This window comes from Dysidea avara, chromosome 13 (assembly GCF_963678975.1).
Source record: "Dysidea avara chromosome 13, odDysAvar1.4, whole genome shotgun sequence".
Lineage (NCBI taxonomy): Eukaryota > Metazoa > Porifera > Demospongiae > Dictyoceratida > Dysideidae > Dysidea > Dysidea avara.
This window is the reverse complement of record NC_089284.1, coordinates 6,082,138-6,095,483: the sequence shown is the minus strand read 5'-3', so window position 1 is coordinate 6,095,483 and position 13,346 is coordinate 6,082,138. Positions and strand designations below refer to the sequence as shown.

The window sequence follows — 13,346 nt, the reverse complement described above, 5'->3', positions numbered from 1 at the left end:
ATATTACATCTTTTTCATGCTAGCTAGGCTCAGGCCTGTAAGCAGGCAGGTTCAGGGAGTTCTGAAGAACCATGCATCCTCTTGAAGAAAAGGTTCGCAATTTCGGTATACAGGTCCAGCAAAAAGGTCAGTATAAAAGTTCAATTTTTAGTAGCAAAAGTCTATTAGCTACAGTTTATTAAAAACTCAATTAAGGTACAACATTAAGTACTCCAAGTCACTTATTTAATACTTACAGGGTAAAATCAAGATACTCTAATAGAGCAGTCAACCACTCTAACAGAGCAGTCAACCACTCTAATAGAACAATCACTCTAATAGAACAGTCATTTTACATTTCTTTACAAAAAATCTAAAATACACTGAGAGTACAAAAACTTTCCTACAGACCCCATGAATTGTTTCTATCTCTTCTTTCCTTCAACCCCATGCAATGTGTAAATTTAATTGTCAAGGCACTCTTTGGCCTGCTCCACTGCCCCTCGCAGCCCCCTACTGAGAGGCTTTCCCATCCATATTCACTGTGACATTCCAATAAATTTAGATACAGATGGTATAATTACAGTAGCAGTGTGGGTAGTTACTTTTGCCAGATGTAATCCATATAGCTAGTCTTGAGCTTGCATTTACTTCCTAGAAATTGCGTTGTTTTATTGACTGAAATGTCACCAAAGTAAACCTTTTAGTAGGAGGGCATTCCCCCAGACCCCTATAGCTTCAGCATGGTTTGCACACCTTGATGTAATCCTGCATCATACCGCACAAAACAACCTACCCAGATAAAAGTCTGGCTATACAGCCCTGCAAGACTGCACCCCTTCTTCACAGATTGGCTGTTTTGGATTAAATAATTGTTTATGTATGTAGCCCACTATTATGTCTCACCACTGTTTTTATCTATAGGTTTCTCCTATGTTGTTGGCTACACAACAAGGTCACATTAAAGTTGTGAAGGTGTTACTAGACTATCCCAGAATTGATGTAACACTGACCAATGAGGCAGGTCACAATGCATTGGCTGAAGCCATTGTAAAAGGCTACAAGTATGTGTACAACTGCATCATCAACACTATTATATAACATAACTCTTTAGGGAGATTGCACTAGAAATTATCACTAGTGATCACTGGGACAAAGCCATGAGAATGTGCACTAAAGATAATATCACTCCAATGAGACTGCTTATTATGCATATTCCAGGTATAAATGTGACCGGATTTCACATAACAAGGCTTCCACACACACAAAATCAAACTTACGTTTTTACCAGAAATCGATTGCTGGCCTAATACACTATCATATTCCACACTGTACTTCCTTCAGGACTGGCAAGTCTGGTTTCTGTGGCAGTTTTCTTCCGACTCTGTCAAAGCCACGAGTGGGAGATTGGCGCCATTGAATGGCTATGGCTTTGTGATAATGGTGTGTAGTGAGCTGGGACTTCACAGAGAGCTCGCCAATAGTGTTCTTAGTCAATTTGGAGTGATTTGAGGGCCATGGAGGGCCATGGAGAGCCCAAACTTGGCCTCTGGATTCCAATCGTCTTCTTGCTTCATTTTATACCCCTATATTGAGCCCACCCACCACCCCCCACCCTCCCACCCTATTACTACCCTCCACCCTCCCACCCTATTACTACCCTCCACCCTCTTACTACCACCTTTAATATTATTACCCGCTCGAGAAAAGCTGCCCCAAACAGGGCTAATTTTGGGTATCAGAAATGTATACACCCACTCAGTGATAGCTAGTAAATAGATGTATACTTGGTGCAAATTTTGTTTGCACAGCTGTAGGCACTGGGAAGTTATTACACAATGATTACTTAAAATCGCCATATCTCCTAACGAAACTTTGTGCGTCGAAGCCTGGTTTTGTCAAATTCAGTCACAAATATTGTGTTTCTGGTATACTAAGAAGATATACAAGCATCCATACATAATTAATTCTAAGTACATCTGTCTGCACATAAATTATTTCAAATGTACATGGTTCTAAACATTGATTAAGCCACAGGAGTGGATCAAGACCTTTGAAAAGGAGGGAAAGGGCGTCAATATATGTGTAAGACTTTAAAGAAAGTATCTGTTGAAACCAACAGCTAGCTGCTTGTTGATGTCTGTTGTATGCAAGGATTTAGGCTCTTTGGTAGAAAACTTTAGTACCTCCAATGTGGTGGAATTATTGATGGGAGTGAAAACATAGTATTCCTCACTTTTATGTAACTGAAACATTGTGATACTTTAATATTTGAGCACTCTAATAAAACAGTAATGTTCGTATGTCATAATTTTACTATTTGATTGTGGGTTTTAGTTAACACATGGGCTTGCCACTGTAGCTATGACATCAATGATAGAGATCACCCATGCTACATAATGTATTCCACAGCTGTATGTCACAAATATGGTGATAAAACACCACTGGATAAAGTCTTCATGCTGGTTACAGCTCAACTTAAGAAATTTCAAAAATAAGGGGTCAAGACCCCCTTTGAGCCACCCCTAAATCTACCCCTGGAGCCTGCATGCTTGCATCATAGAACCAGAACCAAGGACCATATGCATAATATACTTAACAACTCCCTTGTGTTTTTGCCACATACTGTAACCAATAAGAGCTCGTAATAAGTGTTGATATAACTCTGTGTGGTATGTCATACAATACAATAGTATCATACAGTACGATAGTACTGTATATTAGGGACATCAAAGGTGTGGGGGGCGATCCATGATATAATATAACCCAAAAACCTGCCTCGATTTTTCCTCACAACGACATGACAGTATTGTTTGGGTAAAACCAAGCCCAAAAGTGTCTTCAGATCGACCAGAAACATTTGCGTCAAGTTTGCTACAGAATTTAGAAAAAAAATTATTCAACAGAATTTTCTACTGCCTGCCTGCCTGACACCTTCAGTCAAGCATAGCGGAAAATGGCTACAGCCCTAATTTTTTTGCAGAAACGTTTCTAGTTCGCTTAAGAAAAAACCTTTGGTATATTGATAAGTATACAATGCTTGCACTATTGTCTTACCTTTTATCTTTCTTTACCATGGCCATCAGCTAAGGTTCTACCGCTGAGTGTTAATAGACTACAGTACGGCTTCCATACCAGTGTATATTGCATCAAACTATTCGAATACACGTGGTCACCGGTTGCACTAAAAATACACGCGTACGCAGGCCCGTAACCAGCGGGGGTTCGAGTGGTTCGGACGAACCCCCCTCCAGGATTACCAATTTTTAATAAAATATTTTAAGCTGGCGTATAAGACATGGGCACCTGAAAGGTAGAGAGGGGCTATATGTAGGGCACTGAAGGCTGCTCTGAGATGTTAACTAAAGTGGAGCTAAGCCCCACCTCTACACAGCTAAGATCTGGGTGCATGGGGATGAAAATTTGCTAAACAGGTCGATATACTCTAATAGAACAGTCATTAAAATACTCTAATACAACAGTCACTTAAATGCTCTAACAAAACAGTCACTCAAATACTCTAATCATTCATGGTTAAAGCTTTCAAACAATTAACTGAACCTCTTCTATAATGTGCTTATCTGAACACTGTGCTATACCTATTTTTTCAGATATGTAGTCATGGCTAAAATAATCAGATTAGCTACTATTATTAGTAGTAAAGTGTAGGCAACCCAAATTATAATTTGTGGCTCCTTAATGAATCGTACTGATGTAGCTGAAGAGATCTGTGTTTATATAACTGCTAGGCAACAAATAGTAATTACTGCTTAGTATACCTGAGAAATGCTTGTGCGCATGTAATGCTCTTGATGTTCAGTTAAAATTGGGATAGTGCTGGCCAGCTAACTATATAGCAAGGAAGTTCACAATAAAAACTATCTGCATTAGTATATTTGCAACGTCCTAGCTCTTTCATTGATGTGTAGGGGTGTATATGAACGGGCAGGCATGCATGGGGTTCTGGAAACTCCCCTCTGAAGCTAAAATAGCTGTAATAAAATTGATAAAGGACTAACCATACAATAAGAAATCATGAATCAATGTAATTTTGAAGTAATTTAACGTTTAAAATGTGTCAGTGGTGTGGGCTATGCCCAAAGACCCCTGCATTTATGAATCACCACCAAATGTGTGAACCACCTTGGAAAAATGCCTTGTGTATTTAGCTATGTACTTGCATGTGCACTGCAAACCTACTTAAGTCTCTCTCCTAAGAAACCACAACATTGTCACGGTACAGTGCAGCCAAGAAGTCACATGTGACCTAAATAGCTCATGTCATTTAAGTGTGACACAAAGGAATAATAGCTATTAATGAGTAGAGGAGTACTGAGCAAAACAGTGATAAGTAGATAGTAAAATTATGGATACTTTCATGTGTTGATTATTTCAATGCATAGAAGAAATGCACGTATCTACTAAAATTAACCCAAGCATGCATGTGTAGTTGCTGCACATACTGAAGTTGAGATTGATTTCAAATTATACACTTACAAACTGTTCTTTGGAGTTATTAAGTGTGTACTATCAATTTTAGGACAGTTAGGAGAAGTCAAATATTAAACTGTTGTTAGCGGCTTGGGGCACAGCCCCCAGACCCCCGCTGCCATAAACGCCTACCATGTCTAAGTAGAACCCCAAATCCTGGGTACGGGCCTGGTACTTGACTCGCTGTTGATATCAATCAGAGAAAGCAACTCACGGCAAACTATATAGTAATGTGTAAGTCAATAAATATAGTTTATTTAGTAACAATGTTAAACCGAGTTGGGTCATCCAGGTCCTGCTTTGCAGATTATTCGGGTCTGACACCATGTGCTAAATTAAATGTGGACGTGTTACTACACGTCATAGCGTAGCTCTGCTTCTTTCGTGAGCCACGCCCACTTACGTAAATTACAGTCTGTAGACATATGGTAGCCACATCCATTCATCAGTCCGTAGGTATGCACAAATCCACGTCCATTATTGTCTGCAGGCTTATGTAGAGCCATGCCCACTGATCAGCTGTTATTGTATGAGTCATAATCTAGTATAATAGTGCTGTGAGTAACTCAGCAGATATTTAGTGGTCATGAGCTTGCAAAAAAACTTCACAAACAAGTATAAGAAAAAATTTGGAATTTTAAATTAGATTAGGGACAGTGTATAATGCTGCAATAAAAAGTACTGAAACAAGCTGGATCGGATTAGTACGTAATGTCCAAATACTGTAAAACAATAAGAAGTGAATATCCCTACTGTGCTACACTCAATGCACAGTAGGGATATTCACTTCTTATTGTTTTACAGTATTTGGACATTATGTACTAGTCCGATCCAGCTTGTTTCAGTACTTTTTATTGCAGTATTATACACTGTCCCTAATCTAGTTTAAAATTCCAATTTTTTTTTATACTTGTTGTATAGTAGGAATTATGAAGGTTTGGACTTTTCTGGCCAAAAATATCACCACAGCCTCACAATATCTTAATGGTGCCTTGACAGTATTGGTTAGGTACCGTAATTTGCTTAATTTTCATTATAAAAATTTTCATGTAAAAATATTTTCATATGATTTACGTGAATGACTGCTGTATTAGAGTAGTTCGATCTTGTATAAAAATTTTCGTGCAAGAAATTTTTGTACAAATTTTGCATACGAAAATTATTTTACAGCGAAAAAAAGCAAATTACAGTATAGCCAAGCCAAAAAGTGCTTTCAGTATGACCTGAAATGTTTCCAAAAGGGATATTCAACCAACTGCCTAGCGACTGCTTGACTGACTGACTGACTGATGCCTTCTGACAAGCATAACATGATAATGGCTATTGTTATAGGCTTGATTTTTTTTCATTGTTTGACATCGCTTCAGCCTGAGGTGCCTTTTGACATACCACAGTACATAGAATGCATGTTACCTGTATCCTCCTTTGTGTTCCATTTATCTTTTCTGACAGTGCAAGGTGTCAAATTCACAGTATAGCTGCATGATAGCTTCCTAATAATTATGTTTGTAATGGGAATTTTCTAAGTTTTCCATTGTGAATGGATTGATTGCAGAAGTCCTTCTTGTAGTGTTCTTCGTTTGTAATGTTGTATAGTGGCCTGAACACAGTTGAAAATGAAGCGTAATGGCCACTGCACTATTTCAATAATAATAATTGGGGTGCATGCTCAGATTAAAACAATAAGCCTGGCACTTCTAATGCAAGTATGTGCAGGTTCACTAGTCGTAATAATGTAACATAAAAAATAAAACTAACAAATACAAGTAAAATTAGGAATTTTAAGTTTGATTAGGGATCAAAGAAATGAAGAAGTAGTGAAACAAGGGAGGTTGCTATGCTCACTAGTATATCGGTGTAGGCAACCTCCCTTGTTTCACTACATTTTATTTCTTTGATCTCTAATTCAACTTAAAATTCCTAACTTTTACTTGTACTTGCTAACATAGATATGGCCAAAGTTATCATGGACAAGTGCATTATGGCTAATGAAGGAACCAGTGGAGTTACACACATAACATACAACTATGAGTTCATTGATGACTTTGATGATCCTAAACTTGGAACAGTGGGAAAATTCATGCTAGAAAAGGTTCTACCATTTAAATCAAAGCAGCGACAGAATGATGCTCCTCTGGTGATGATGAACAAGCCAGCACAAAATGATTTGTTTGTGTCTGAACAACCAAACTCTTCATTTGAGTACAGTTCCAGCTGGAAACCTCGTGTCTATGACAAGAGTAACCACACCTTGGCCTTAATGGTAACAAAGTAATTATACGTGTATATTTATACATATTTTTCTTAGGTTGAGTCAGAAAGAATTGAATTACTACAACATCCTCTAGTAACTGAGTTGATAAATCACAAATGGAATAGAATAACACTACCATCTAAACTGCTACAAATTGTATTATATACTGTGTTCCTGAGCTTCCTCACTTCCTACGTGTTGTCACTACCTAACCCAAGAGGTAGCATCTGCAGAAGAAGAAGTAAGAAACAGCTATTAAAATGATTTTGTAATTAACATTCTGTACAGGAACATTATCTATGTTATGCACTTGTTAGCTATATAGTCAACAGTGGACGAAAGTTTTGTAATTAGGGCTGCAACAAATATTCAATTCATTTGGATATTTGTTAGAATTTTGACATCCCAATCAGATATTTTTACTAGTAAATTACAGTCGCATACAGTGAAGATGGCTTAGGTGACCTGTTCTACTATTTTCAACTGGCTATAAAGACAATTATAATCAATTTTACATGTGTTTTAGGAGCAAAGTGGTATGTATGTGGCAACATACTGCTGAATTCTAGCATTTTTGTATTACTCATAAGAGCTTGGTATTAAGACATTCAAATGTCCAGATATTAAAATTGACATTGGTTGCAGCCCTATGTTAATAGCATGCATTCCGTTTATGTTCTTACTTTTTTGTCTTGGTATATAGATCTTACTGAAGATTGTCCTGGTAAGTTTCTTCATGTGTGTTCTGTGCTTACACTTCACTAATCACACTATGGCCAGAGCTAGTGGATATATGCTAGGTTGTTATAATAACATTTACTTGCATTCTTCTAGTTGAGCATCTTTCATACATGCATGCATGCATGATGTATGCATTTACTATCACTAAGGACACTGAACATTTTGGCACGTAAAGAAGCATTTAAATAGTCAGTAAAAAAATTAATGGCTGCACTCTTACTTTGCAGTAGTAAATGCACTAAAATTACTGGATTACTGGCTTGGAGTGTCACACAAAACATAACCTGTTAATTATGCATGTGCATCCAGAGCTGCATGTGACCACGTCCAGAGGTGTGTGTAATTGGGCCTGGGGTTTGCCATTACTACCTTCATCCATTTTGAGCCTAAGCTATTACACCTGCTCTACCACCCAACCTCCACCCCTATGTGAGTACCAGTAATACAGCAGCCACACTTGTCAGGTAGATATGTAACTTGGATATTTTCACAAGTGTGGCTGTACTGAAATACCCAACCAAGTATATATTATGTGACTAGATCTTGGAAAAAGTGGAGATGAACAGTTTTAAGATTACAAGGATAGTCAGCACACACTCATAAATTTACACAAGTGATGCATCAATTTTTTACCTTTCAGACCACCTCTAGTACTTGTAGCTTCTTGTAGAGTTTCCTGCTAGAAATCTGAGCAGTTCAAACGAAGTAGTATGAGTCTTGAGTGTGCTCACAAAGGAGTGGAGGATATAAGGGGCACGTGGTGGAAGGTAGGGGTGGTGAGGTGGGCAAGAGATAGACTTCAAAATAGAGGCAGACCGTGATTGGAGTCCAGACACATGGATACAGAGCTGTGCTGGCTTCTTAGTGGAAGATATGTAGCAAAATCAACACAGAAAACATTTGGCCAACTATACAAGTACTGATTCTTAGGTCTTTCATAAGGCCAGAATCCGCCATTCGATCTTGCCATGGCACCAGATAAAGATGTTTCTTAAAGCCATCCTCGAGTGGTGGTGTTAGTTTGATTTTGTCTGATATGCTGCAATTTGGACTGGTTTTGTAAAATCTGGTCACTGACACATATACGTATATTAAATCTAAACTGATGGGAAATTGTAAAGGATGCTGCTAGTACTCCAAATGTTCTGAAGGCCATAAATGGCTTCATTATCAATGAAAATTCCACTCACACAGATTCCGAAATTGGTGAGCTACCTATTACCATTTGAAATATACATGTGCCCAAATGTTTAGTGCCCAAATGTTTAGTTTTACAAGTTAGGTCACATTTATGGTATGAAAATTGCATGTGCAATAGAAACATAGCAAGTAAATATTTTTTTATTATGCAGAATTATCAGCTGGAAAAAGAGAGTTCCTTATTGCAGCCACGGCCATCTTGATGCTATTTTCTGTTGTAAATTTAATAGTGGAGGGACTGCAAGCTTTAAGCAGAAAACTGGACTATCTGAAAGAATGGGATAATTATATGCAATTAACTATCCCTGCATTGACAATTAGCTTTTTGATCAGTAACAAATTTCATGATTGTTTCTGTCCAAGTGGTCTTCAATGGCAACTTGGAAGTCTGGTTGTATTCCTGGCATGGTTTAATTTTATTCTGCTGATGAGAAGTATTCCTTTTACTGCCATCCCTATCAATATGCTATTTGGCATCACTCGTTCCTTTCTGAAAGTAATTGCTCTTCCTGTACTTCTGATTGCTTCATTTGGGATTCCTTTGTTTTTATTGCTTCATAAACCAGTAAGTTATACCATTTGTATCCTTTTAGCTACTGCATAATAACATATCATCATTAATATGTGAATATCACTTATGCATAATTAGTATCAACAGTACAGTGGTGGCAATAGTTCCCCCCCCCCCTTCCCCATCCCACTCTACATGCACACACGAACACATACACACACACAAAGCAAAGCAAAGTGAAGGTGTAGGCACCCTAAGTAGTCTGGACCTTCACCCACTGTGTGAGGCATGGACAGCTGGCATTTGCTTTCCCTGTTAACACTAGGTGTCCGTTGATGCTACAGCTGGGTGGGCTGCCTCTCCAGTTGTCACAAGGTCCCCGATTAAACAGCTGGGTAGACTGGAGCCATGTGAGTAAAGTTTCTTGCTCAAGGAAACAACATGCAATAATAACAACTGGACATTACCAGAACCTCTCAATTACTAGTTACTATATTACAACTAGCCACTTGGCTATGCTGCCTCATACACACACACACACACACACACACACACACACACACACACACACACACACACACACACACACACACACACACACACACACACACACACACACACACACACACACACACACAAGTGGCTGCTGCTGCCACTAGACTTGCCCTCCAATTGTTCCTTATTAAAGGATTTAAATTGTTTTTTCAAGACCAAAAAAGCCCAACATTGACACTATCTTTCCACACACGCACAAACATTTTTTCTACAAAGATTGAGTACTCTAATAGATCAGTCACATAAAAGCAGTTAGGTGTTATGTATAAACATCTTGTTAAAATTTCTATAAAACTGAATCCAAAAGCCTATTTTTAAAACTTCTCTAGGGCACATTCCTTCTACCTGCTGAAGCACTTCAACAAAACACATTTGTACCCATGAGCACCCTCAACTTTTCGCCTCTTCCTCTGCAGTAAACGTGTTGTTCTTTATGGCCAGTTTTCACTACACAGGGTGAACATGATCCATTTGAAACAATTTTCACCACATTTCTTAAATCCATGACAATGACAACTGGGGAACTTGAGTTTGTTGACAACTTAATTGATCGAGATGTGTTCTATCCCTTTGTATACTACTTCTGGATTGTGTTTGTCATTATAATGCCAGTACTGTTCAACAACCTACTGGTGAGTTATGGTGATACTAAGCTATAGTTCACTGTAAAGTGATGTGCTTCATTGACAGGTTGGTTTGGCTGTCGGTGATACCAGAGAAGAGTTGCAAAAAGCAAACCTCACAAAACTTGCACTGCAGGTAACCCCCCACTACATTCCATTTACATAGCTCAGCTTTACTTTTTATGTCAGATTCGCTCAGTTCTAGAACTGGAGGAAAGATTACCATCAGTTCGGCTTTATTTCTCAGAAAAGTTCATAGTAGTAACAAGAAATCACAGACATTTATCCAGCAAGATACCTTTCCTGCAATTCAGTTCTTTTGATAGCAAAGTGAAGGCTATTAATGAGTCAAATGAAACAAACTCAAATCTTATGGAAGAGTATCAAGTAAGACTAACTGTAGGCATGTATAGAATACATTATACATAATGCAATGAGACTGAGCCAATTCTGATATTCGTCAATATTATTGACTTGTTATATAGAAACAAGCTTCTGTCCTTTTGTGTAAAATGATGTACTATCAAATTGTTTTCACAATAGCTTAAACATGCAAGCTAATGCCACATGGCAACCATATTGCATTCCATCCTCATACACACATGCATTGGGTGATTGCAAGTTTACAATTGTTTGCAGAAAAAGAATCCTTTGGTAGAGATTAGCGAAGAGCTCAAGCAACACAAAAATGAAATGCACCTTCTAAGAGAGTTTGTTGTCAAAGCAATTGAGAACTTGCCTTTACAACTGGGCAAGCTTAGTAACAGTGCAGTGGTTGCTACCAAAGATAGTGAGATAAACAAGAATGAGATGATATGTGATGAGAACACAGAGATCATGGATAATCAGGGACTAGAATTACCTTTACCAGTACCAGATCTCCTTTAAGCCACCATTTGAACTGATTCAAATTTACAATTTTATTTTGCTACAATTGTTGTCATATAACATGCTGCATTATTTTTCTGAGAAATATACATATAGCTTGTAGCTACTGATTTTGATATATGGTGCAAATTAGAGGTCAAATGTAGTTTTGATAGGAGTGTGTTAATAGTGTGTATGTCAGTATCAGTGCCTCTGTGCCTGTATCACATATTATGCATTCATCAATAATTGTTTCATGCTATACATCAACATACGAGTTTACAATTTTATAAATTAACTGTCTGCAACAGTCCCAAGTTCAGAGTACTATCATAATAGTCAAATGTTTGTGGCCACTGACAAGTTTACAGTGCAGAACATCATGTAAGCCTCCATATATGAACTAATTATATTGTTAGGCTGCTGTAACATCAAGTCGGCTTCGTACATTATGTTGTATCAGAATTCTTGTAAATGTGAAGTTTACTGGTGATGTTCTATGCTATAGCAATAATGGTAACAAGCTGTGACTTGCAACTACTGTGGCCAGCTTACCTGATATTATTTAGTACGTTTTTGCTGCGGCCGCATGTCATCAGGTGTTATTTTATACATCTTTATAAGTCGAACAGACCAGGACAGTAAGCACTAACTTAGTGAAGTATTTCAGGATCTGTATTATAATTAGCCACTATATTGAGCGTTAAGGATCAGGACAAGTACAAGCATTGAGTATAAGAAATTCTTACTGGATTTCTCCTCATCAGTTTGTACCAGCTTCATATAACACATAATACAACTGAGCGGCATTGTTAAATTTGAAAAATTCTAATGGTGAAAATCTATCAGCATCAAGTATGTGGTGAGACTCACAAGAATGAGCTAGATGGCATCTGATGGCACAGAAACCACTGATGATATGATGACAAGGATCCACTATATAGGTAGTACCAGATGATCATACTGCACATTGCTATGAAATTTATTAGTCAGGGAAAATCAGCTTCATCCAATCTTCATACACATGCTCCACAATTAAACCCCAATGAGCTACTTGTCACCTCAGTTGTGCAGCTTTGCCTGAATGATGAACATAAATACAATCTACTGCAAGGTTTCACAAACGTTTGTTGTGGATTGAAGCAATGCAGAAGATGGCATTGCAGTAAATGCATGCACTGAGTAGGTCATATTGGTACTGAAGTATTGGGATTGTTATCCCACATGAGGAGACTATATAGCTTGTAAATACATGAAGTCACAATCTTGGCACTAAATTTGCTGAATGCAGAAAATATCTCAGCAAATGGCTTGATCTTCTAGTAGCGTGAAGTCTATAAGCACGTGCTGAATGGCCAAATAGCTGGGATCCTGAACATCTTACTAAACTCAAACCTACTGACTCCTCACTATTATTATTTTGTAGTGATGTCATCTTGCAGTGCTGCAGCTCCCTTCATTCCCCAGTATAAAGCCACAGATGTGACACCATGCAGCGTTTATTGTGTTGCTTGCACAACTATTGCAACTGTATGCATGTCTTCCCTTCTTTTCTGTTAATGTGGAATGTTGTATGCCATTGACATGATTATCTCCATTAGCACATCTAGATTAAAACATGTATTGATAGCAATTGGTACTGTGTCACTTATTGAGGAATAGTTACCTTTAGCTATATCAACAAGTAGGTGTAGCTTGTATGTAGTTTAGTTTGGTAGCTTGTAATTAGTCTTTGTATTCTATTTGTGTTAGCTAGCTATACATTTTATTTTTTTAATATACCGGCTCCGAAAGTACGGGTAGCAAATATTATGTAGTTCCTGTACAAGTTGAATGGGGATTTAACATAAAGTGGGCATGGGACAACCGGCCTTTTCTTGGAATCTTGCTGCTTTCCTCGAAAGAGTACAAAGGAAAGCAGCAAGATTTGTATGTAATGATTACTCAATGTACTCTAGTGTCTTAAATAGGATGCACTGGTCAACATGCACTTCAAATTAGAAGGGAAAACCTGAGACTGATAATAATCTACAAAATTGTTAATAATCTTGTTGAAATTGAAACAGGGAACTCACTTATCAAGAATAATTTACCCACCCGAGGACATTCAAATAGATTCAAGCAG

The 13,346-nt window shown here is 37.9% G+C and overlaps 1 protein-coding gene across 2 annotated transcripts in view; it reads left to right on the top strand.

The window, feature by feature from the left end:
• LOC136242444 (transient receptor potential cation channel subfamily A member 1-like) overlaps positions 1-11,358 on the top strand; it is a 38,272-nt gene extending 26,914 nt beyond the window's left edge. For both annotated transcript variants that reach the window (XM_066033869.1, XM_066033868.1), the window contains 10 exons: positions 904-1,043; positions 1,094-1,200; positions 6,420-6,733; positions 6,779-6,965; positions 7,428-7,448; positions 8,818-9,230; positions 10,187-10,363; positions 10,422-10,490; positions 10,544-10,741; positions 10,994-11,358. In XM_066033869.1, the coding sequence (XP_065889941.1) occupies positions 904-1,043; positions 1,094-1,200; positions 6,420-6,733; positions 6,779-6,965; positions 7,428-7,448; positions 8,818-9,230; positions 10,187-10,363; positions 10,422-10,490; positions 10,544-10,741; positions 10,994-11,242 (1,875 nt within the window). In that variant the 3' untranslated portion in view covers positions 11,243-11,358. The remainder of the gene's footprint in view (positions 1-903; positions 1,044-1,093; positions 1,201-6,419; positions 6,734-6,778; positions 6,966-7,427; positions 7,449-8,817; positions 9,231-10,186; positions 10,364-10,421; positions 10,491-10,543; positions 10,742-10,993) is intronic.
• The last annotated feature ends 1,988 nt before the right edge of the window (positions 11,359-13,346 follow it).